At 32.9% G+C, this 9,535-nt stretch overlaps 1 protein-coding gene across 1 annotated transcript in view; it reads left to right on the top strand.

Annotated features, from left to right (window-relative positions):
* The window catches only part of SNTG1 (syntrophin gamma 1), a 536,013-nt gene that overhangs the window by 172,193 nt on the left and 354,285 nt on the right, over positions 1 to 9,535 (top strand). Inside the window, exon 8 of the mRNA XM_074202064.1 lies at positions 1,907 to 1,989. Coding sequence (XP_074058165.1) covers positions 1,907 to 1,989 — 83 coding nt within the window. The remainder of the gene's footprint in view (positions 1 to 1,906; positions 1,990 to 9,535) is intronic.

The raw sequence follows: 9,535 nt of genomic DNA, 5'->3' as shown, positions 1-9,535 counted from the left end.
ACCAGAGGAATATAATTTTAAAAAATGAAAACTATTTCATATGGTTTAGTATCACTTATCAAATCAAATGAGAATAGAACAGTACATACTTAATGACATAAATCTTGTAAGCTATTTTTCCAAAAGAAAAAGAAAAGAATTTGGGTGAGGGGAGCGCCCAAGTACTGCTTCCCGTGCTTTTTTTGTAAAAGACAAAAACTTCACTTTTGACTCACTTCCATCTATATCTGCTATTTTATCTGGTTCCAACTCCATAGAATCAGATGCCCCTTTTCTGAGTACCCCATTATGTCCCCCTATTTTACTGCCATTTGTATGTTATGTCCTCCACCCCATTAGATATTGTATTCCTTAAGGGCAATGATTGTATTCAATATAACAATTGTATCCCTCCACTTTTAGCAAGGTATCTGGTATACAGGAGACACTTAAAAAACATTTATTGGATTATTATTGGATGAGAATATCTATACAAGTGAGATTTAAGGTTTGAACTTTACGAATAAAAGCTAAATCAATTGAAACAAGGTTTGGAAACCTAGACTAATAATAGCTTGCATTTAGCTAGCACTTGACATTTTGGCAATCACTCTAAACATGATATTTCTTTGACTCCTCAGAACAATTTTGGGAGGTAGGAGCTTTTATTATTCCCATTTCATAATGATGGGATCTTTCCCATCTTGGATGAAAGAGTTTAACTGACTTGCCCAGGATCACACAGCTAGTATGCATCTAAGGTAGAATTTAACACTCTGGACCTCCTGATTGCATGTCATATATTCCATTCACTATTCCCTCTAGTCACAGGAGCCAACCAGGAGACTGAGGAAAAATAATCTTCAAAAGCCAGACACTTACTACATTACATTTATGTTGGAAGCTGTGCTCTCATACCCAGAGAACAAATGTCTGCCCCTTATCCACCTACATTAATTCCAAGTTTGTAGATCTCCTCTTCCATTCCTTCACCCCTATAATTACAGCACAAATTGGTTATGGAATTTCATCTTGGATGTTTTATCTGTTCTACCATAGAGTATATTTATAGCTAAAAACAAGTTAGTATCTCATTACAACTCTTTTAGTTGACAATACAATAGAGCAGAGGTTCTTAACCTATATCCCATGAACTTGCTTTACAAATATAGATGGATAGAAAAGTAGATAAACTGCATTTTAACATTATTGATAACCACTGTAATTCTATGTACACCTTTAGAAATATCATACACAAATAATTAACTACTGCTGCTTATAAGTGATAGGATATTTGAAATACATTTTAATATATAGAAATTAAGACTTCCATATTAACTCATTTACTGGAGTGGTTTTATATAAAAAGTCTTCTCTGAAATAGCATATTGCAGGGTAAAATTATTTGAAAGGAGCTTTCATGTAGTCTAATTTTACTTACATAGTATAAGAATATAATATAAAATTACTAAAAAAAAAATCACATCCCAGGAAAAAATAAAGTAAAATCTATACCCTTGAGCAATACAGAAAATTTTCAACATTATGCTTTGATTTCAATGCTTCTACATTGCCAAAAGTCAATAAGAATTTGTTTTCTACCATGTTTCAGGCTATATGCTAGCTTGAGGAACTCACAGTCTAAAAGGGGAGATGACACATGAACAATTATGCACAAACAAAATCAATATAACATCAGTTGGAGATAATTCCCAAAGAAAAGGCACTAACATGGGAGTGGGAGTTGAGAGGAAAGCCTTCTTGCAAATGATGAGATTTTAGCTGAAATTTGAAGCAAACCTGATGTCATGAACCATAGTGTTTATAATATATTTCAGTGTGTCAATAAGAAATGTGAATTATTTTTAATGACAAATGTGAAAATTATTTTAAATTTAGATTACAGGGATTTTTTTTTCCCTTAAAGGTGCTCCAAGTGACCAAAGCAGTGGCACATCTTCTCCCCTTTGTGACAGTGGTTTGCATCTCAACTACCATCCTACCAATACGGTAAGAAGTATGAGACATGAATAAAACATAAGAGGAAAAAATAAAAAGAACAACCAAAGGAAAATCCACTTTAATTGATAGCTAAGAATTTTCTCTAATCCTGAGTCATCAAGATTTAAGTCTTTGGTTGCTTCATTCTTCATGTATTTGTAACTCAACAAGCCTAAGGGAAAAAGAAATAGGCCAAGCATTGCTGTTATTTTTGCTCTTGATGAGTCAGCATTGCACCAGGTTTTCTAATATCAGAAATCTAAGGAAGATACCTGTATGTTTGAACCAAAATTATAATCTTCGCTAGGTTTAATTTCTTAGCAACTATACCAACCAACAGGGTTTTTTTTTAACCACTGATGAAATACTTGAAATTATGGAGTTGAGATTTATATTTATCCATTAATGCATCATAAAAAAAATCTTAGTACCACATGTGTAATGTGTCATGATTTTGTGACATATTTTTAAAAATACAGGGACATAGGTGATGGTGACAAGACTTGTTTTTGCATTAATATGAAGAATTTTCAGATGAAGATATTCCCTCTATTGATATAGGGCCAGCATCTTCTCTCAAAATGATGATCTAAGAGAATTGTTAAGAGCACTAAGAGGTTGAGTGATTTACCTAGAGTCACAGATCCAGTATGAATCAGACTCAGCTTTTCAAAAATTTTTTTTTTATTTATTAGGGTGGCTAGGTGGTACAGTGGACAGAGCACTGGCCCTGGAGTCAGGAGTACCTGAGATCCTTGCAAAAAAAAAAACCCTAAAGAATTTTTTTTTTTATTTATTTAAGGCAATGGGGTTAAGTGAATTGTCCAAAGTCACAGCTAGGTCATTATTAAGTGTCTGAAGCTGAGTTTGAACTCAGGTATTCCTGACTCCAGAACTGTTGCTCTATCTACTGCACCACCTAGCTGCTCTCAGAGTTCAGACTTGAACCAATGTTTCCCTGGATCCTTCTATCTAACTTTCTAGCCCTTAGGACATGTTTCTGGCCTCTCCATGTTTTATATCTCTGTGTTCCATATCTCCATGTTCTTACTCACTTTAATCATTAAATGTTCATGAGTAGCTCTGGTCATTTACACAGTTTGGCACTGGGTGTCTTTCATTCTCTAATTACCATAGATACTGGTTCTTTTATTTCAACTCAGTTCACATTAATAAATAACTCTGAAGTACCTATTATATGGAAGCTATTCCTATGCAATGTGAGAACACTGTTAAAAAACAAAACTGTCCAAGTAGAATCTTTTAATTCAACAATACACCCAATTATTAGTCCCCTTCTAGTGTGTCAGTATTCAATTCATTTCAATTCAACAAATATTCATTAAGATATATCCACAATTCATTGTGGATATAGATTGGATGACTCAGAAATAATTCTATGAAAATTCTAAATTATTATTAACATGAAAGAAATAGGACCAGCTCAGTAGCACAATGGATAGAACAACACCCCTGGAGTCAGGTGGACTTGAATTCAGACACTTAATTACCTAGGTATGTGATCTTGCACACATTACTGAACCCCTTTGCCTAGTAAAAACAAAAACAAAAACCATACAAAACTACATGATAGCATTAAAACTACCTAACAACTCACATTTATATAAAAGAAAGAAATCAATGAATGAAAAATAAAAAAAATTGTCACTGTAAAGATGAATCATATTAAGCACAGGAATTACAAAAAGAAAAACAAGGGTCTCTGTTCTCAATTCACATTCATATATGAGAAGAAAATGCAAATGGTGATTCCCTCTCAAACTGGCATTAACTTAGGCACTTGGATTCTTTTATTAGTAGATCTGGTTCTCTATTAGACTGACTCATTGAAGAAATTCCGATTTCTTTATTTAAATACAATAGAGGTATAGTTAGGCTGTTTTTCTGATAATCTGTTCCTTTTTTGACCTTATTAAAGAAGTTTATATCCCTAAGGTCACAGAGTACATTTAACACATAATCTTTCCATTATAGATATTATATTGATCAATATGAGGCTAGAAATTCTAATCACTTAATTTACCTATTGTGCTTTCATGCATAGACTTATGAAATTATTTTTCCCTTCTGTTCTTAGTTTTCATCATTAATTCTGAACTTTGTGGTATCTCCTCTGATAGTCTTCTTCCTTGTGGAGTTCTTTTGTAAAGTATAAAGGCTGGCAAATGTATGTGGGAAATTTTCTACCTATTTCATTCTTTGCATTAATTGTATAAGTTACCAGGCAAATAAAGTCTTATCATCCTTTCTTGGCTTCAATATACTGACACATAGCTTAGTTCCTTTGAGACTAAGTCCAATGTGGGGTTATTAACTTGGGGTCTCTAAATTTGTTTTTAAAAGTGTTTTACAACTATTTCAATATAATTGGTTTCCTTTTTAATCCTGTGTATTTAACTTTATGCTTATAAAAATATTCTGAGAAAAGATCCATTAGCTTCACCAAACTTCCAAAGGAATCCATCACACAAAATTAATCAACAACCCCTACTCTAATTAGAACCAATATTGCTTCTGTTACAGATCTTTTTGTTCTTCTGCTAACTTTCTGCCTTTGGGAATGACATAGAATGAATAATTCTCTCCCTACAAGAGGACATCAGTTTCTAGGCATATCTGAGCAAGTTCTTGTGATTTTCATATTCCTCATTAGAGAAAGGTTTCCCACAAAACAGGTCACTTAAGAATTCCCTCAGAGGTTGTCAGGGATTGAGTTGCTTAAAATTTAGAGATTTCTTTTGATGAAAATTAATTGAACGTAATCATTACCACAGACTTGGAACACAGCAATTTAATTATATTAATAAAACTGTTTCACATAATTTTATCTCAGAATGTATTTTTAACCTAATTTCTTACAATTTGTGCTCCATTTCAATCAACTAAATATAAACCATATTATATTTTAATCTTTTTAAAGCATTGAAGTATATCTATTCAGAATTGGAAATGATTTGAAAACAAGAAGATTCTCCTATATCTGAAAAGAAAAAACTTGAAAGAAAAAAAAATAATGTTAGCTCAATGAAGTTTCTGTTTTAGAATTTGAGCCTGAAAACTATTCCTACAGATATTTTTAGTATCATTAATTAATACATAATAGTAAATCCCCAGTGAGTGAAGTTTTTCTATAAATGCAAATTTCATTAGGAAATTATATCTCATTCCAATTGTAATGATATGAAAGATAATGACTTGACTGGCATAACAACTCAGGGAATTAACCTAAGTTGCTCCTAAAAGTAGAATGACATGGTCTTGAGGATTATTAAATGTTAATTCTGAAACAACTGACACTATCCCCTCAGTATAGCACAGCAGAAGATACTAGTATTTCTAGAAGTTTGGACACCTATTTAGATTTTATTGAAGCCTATCCTCCTCCCTTACTAGCCAATTATGTATTCTTGAACATGTATCACTTAGTCTCTCTTGACCTTAAGTCCCTACTCTGTGAAATGAGATAATTGGATCCTGAAGATATTTTAGATTTTAATCTGGAAGTTATCATTGAAGTTCTTTGATCCCATGACCTTCAATTTCAGATAAAGTTAAACTGGAGTGCCTATTCTAGAATTTCTAAATATTTGGTCTTGTTTTATAATTTTTCTGATATAACAATGAAAATAACCTAGTCAGAGGAATTATTATGGCTCAAAAGTTTGAATACTTAACCTCTAGATTTATGTATTCTAACTCATCAAAATAATTTTAATATGAAGAGAGTTTTGCAGAGGATTTCCTTATTTTCATTTTATTGTCTGGGACTACCAGACTTAATGCATGTTTAATGAAGAAAACTAGTTGATGTAAGCCTTGATACTCTATTTTTATATGCCATTATATAGGATAACTTGTTTCATATTAAATTATAAACAGAGCTATATGTTACATATTACTATATGTTACTATATGTTACATATTATGTCAAATTTCATCTTAAAGTATTCATTTTTTTAAATTCCATAAATCTGAATTACAAATTCTTTTCAGAAATGAGAATATAGTATAGTACTGTCATTTGGAGCAAGAAAATCCTCAGATAAATATTCAACTACTCAATCAGTGCAATACCTCTAATGACTACAGTTTTCATTTTCATATCCCAAACTCTATCCATTTTCATCTGTCTTAAAATTCAGTTTTATACTTATAGAAGAAAATACACCATTTATCTCATAGTTAGTCTTTAGAAATCTTCAGTATTGGGAACAAATAGAGAACTCCCTACTTATTAATTGCAATATTCTTTTTATTGTAACACAACAAAATGTATTAATAATGAAACCATTATATTTGCATATATGGTAAAAAGCTAATTCACTTTTCTTGTTTTTGTTCATTTGTGTTTGACTCTTAGTGATCCCATTGGGGGATTTCTTGGCAAAGATACTAATATTTTCTTCTTCAACTCATTTTACAGATGAGGAAATTGAAGCAAACAGGGTTCAGTGATTTACTCATGTTAACACAACTAGTCAGGGTCAGTACAGATTTTAACTGGGGAAGATGAGTCTTCCTGCCTCCAGGTGAGGTATTCTATCTACCTCATCACTTAAATGCTGAATCATTTCAGTCAAGTTCAATTTACTGTAATCACAATTGGGGTTTTCTTGGTAAAGTTAATAGAATACTTTGTCATTTCCTTCTCCGGTGTACCAAGGTTTTACAGATGAGGACATGTTACAAACAGTGCTTAAGGGATTTACCTGAAGTTACATAACTAGTTATTATCTGAGGCCAGTTTTGAATTCAGATTTTCCTGTATCTAAGACCAGTGCTCTAACCATTGTACAACCCACCCACCCCAATTCTATACGTATCTGTATGTCTTCTCTTTCCAAATAATATAAATATAAGCTCCTTGAGAATAGGGGTTGTTTTTATTCTTTTCTATTTGTATTCCTACAGACTAGATGCTTACCATCTAGCAGGGGCTTATAAAATGGCTATTGATTTTTTTGTTGGCTTCATGTAGCTGAAATGAATACTTGTCTTTTTGTTGTGCTTTGTGGAACTCTAGCACAAGCCTTTGCTGCCAGAATTTATCTCTCTAACTGCTGTAAAACATTCAACTTTATAACCAGAGACTCATCTTCTTGGCATTGAGACTCCAGCAGATCCTTATTAAAATGTAAATAGCTGTAGAAAGTTAGTAATTACAGTGACTAAACATGACTATTTTTGTGAAAAATATATAATAGTTGTCACCTTGGACTGTATAGCTCCAAGGAAATGAAACATGCATTATATTTATATATATATGAATATACATATATATATATATAACTATATGTACATGCATATGCATGTGTGTGTGTGTGTGTGTGTGTGTGTGTGTGTGTATTTGGTGGGGAGTGAGGGTGAAGGCACACACTGAAATTTACTTAATAAAGAAAGAATATTTCCTAGTTAGTGTATACCATGAAGAAGTTATGGACCAGCATAACATGGTTTGCTAACTTGGTGGCTAAAAACTCACTAGACATAACTTACCTTAGATTTTTAATTATATTTCATTCAAGCTACATTCCTGCTATTCTGAAATTTTTAAACTAGACCGCCAGGTGCAAGATCCTCAAATAGATAAATCATTTGTCTTTAGAACTTTAACCTTGGAACTATGTTGTGCTGATTGGTTTCAACCCATTATTTCTACAATATTCTTCCCCACCATCATCAGCTCAAGTTGCTATATACATAATGCACCCCTTGTGATTTCAACCTTTTGCTCTAGGACAAACCTACCATTGTTTCTTGAAAGGAACTATCCATTAACTCCCTATTCCTGAAAATTTTCCAAAATAAAACAGGATTATCTAGCTACCACTCTCCTATTATGTTGTCTCATTCAATTAGAATAAGTATTGCTTTTCTTCTTCTTCTTCCTCGTAACTATTTTTGTTCTTCTTATTTCTAACATTCCCTTGGCACAATAATAAATTATTTTTTTTCATTCATTCATAATGTATGCCTGGAAGTTAAGAGTTTGAAGTAAATTGAACTCTTCACTCTAAGCAAGCTAGTCTCTTCACTTCATAAATAAGTATGTAACATTCATTCTTAGTTCTATACCATTTCTTTCACTGGTTCCCTCGTGTGAAAATTACCTTCTCCATACACAAATCTTGTTATTCTTTCAGACATTTATCAGGTTCTGTCTTGCTATGCCCAAAAGCTATGATACTGGTTTCTCCAGACTCTGAAATTCTATGGTACTCATTGACTTGGCTAATCTTTTTGATTACTTCTCATTTGATCACTTCTCAATTCCATAGTGATTTAAAATTTGGAAGTCACCAAATTTTCTTCTTATTTCCTTTTCTGTCTCGTCAGGTAGACTATAATTACTTTGATGATAAAAATGTATACATAATATTTCTTTTGTACCATCCCTATAATCTTATAGAGGACTGAGCATAAACTGGGTCTTCAATTTGAGGTAGGAAGTTGCTGTTTTTTGAAGATTTTCAAAGTGGACCAATGACAACACTGGGGATTTATAGAATTGGCCACGAATTGAGTTTAAGTGAGACAAACTTGCACAAAGTCAAGGCTCACTTTTTCCTCCTGAGCCATCAAAGTCTAGTGGAAGGACAAAAATCAAGATGGCTAGCTATTGTTCCAAAGACAGTAATTGACCTTGGTTTCTCAAATGTCTTGATCAGTATCTGAATATTTACTCCACAGCTCCTCCTTCATGTGGCTGTTGGAATAAATTGTTTACATCTGTCCTTTCCTCTAAGTAAAGTCTTCAAATGCTTGGGGTAGCCATCCTCCTAACAGCACTAGGTTTGAAACCTGTTAATTAACTTCAATTTTATTTAACCTATCTGCCAAGATAGCTTACCAGCAGTGTGTGGTACTGCTACTGTTTTTCTGAGTCAGAAGTAAGGGGTGAATCAGATGGACACCAAAGATGGATGAACAGCCCTAAAAAGATCTTGGTAAGCTTTCACATCAGAGATGCCAATCTTCTTCAACACTCCAAGTTGTTAGTATACAGAAATGTGAACTTGAAGAGTGGAAGACCTAAGTTCATATCCATCTCAGACACTTGGGAGTTCTGTGACCTTGGATGTGTCACTTTACTTCTTTAGAACTCAGTTTCCCCAATTACAAGAGAAGGATGATGAACTATAAGCTACATAATTCTTTCCAGCTCTAAAACTATGTTCTTAAGTGAGGGCGGATTTGAACTTATCTATATCTTTCTGATTGAGTCTAGAAGTTTATTCTTTATGTAATGTTTCTCTGAAAAAGAAAATTAAAAAAATCTATTTAGATGGCATGTTATCTTCAAATTTCTCTGGTTCTTTTTTTTTTTTTTAGGTTTTTGCAAGGGAAATGGGGTTAAGTGGTTTGCCCAAGGCCACACAGCTAGGTAATTATTAAGCGCCTGAGACCGGATTTGAACCCAGGTACTCCTGACTCCAGGGCCGATGCTTTATCTACTACACCACCTAGCTGCCCCTTCTCTGGTTCCTTTTAAAGAATTTTTTTCAACTTAAAAAAATTATTTGCTTTTAGTGTA

This window comes from Macrotis lagotis, chromosome X (assembly GCF_037893015.1).
Source record: "Macrotis lagotis isolate mMagLag1 chromosome X, bilby.v1.9.chrom.fasta, whole genome shotgun sequence".
In the NCBI taxonomy this organism is placed as follows: Eukaryota; Metazoa; Chordata; class Mammalia; order Peramelemorphia; family Peramelidae; genus Macrotis; species Macrotis lagotis.
The sequence above is the reverse complement of the archived record's forward strand: the minus strand, read 5'-3'. Positions and strand labels throughout refer to the sequence as shown.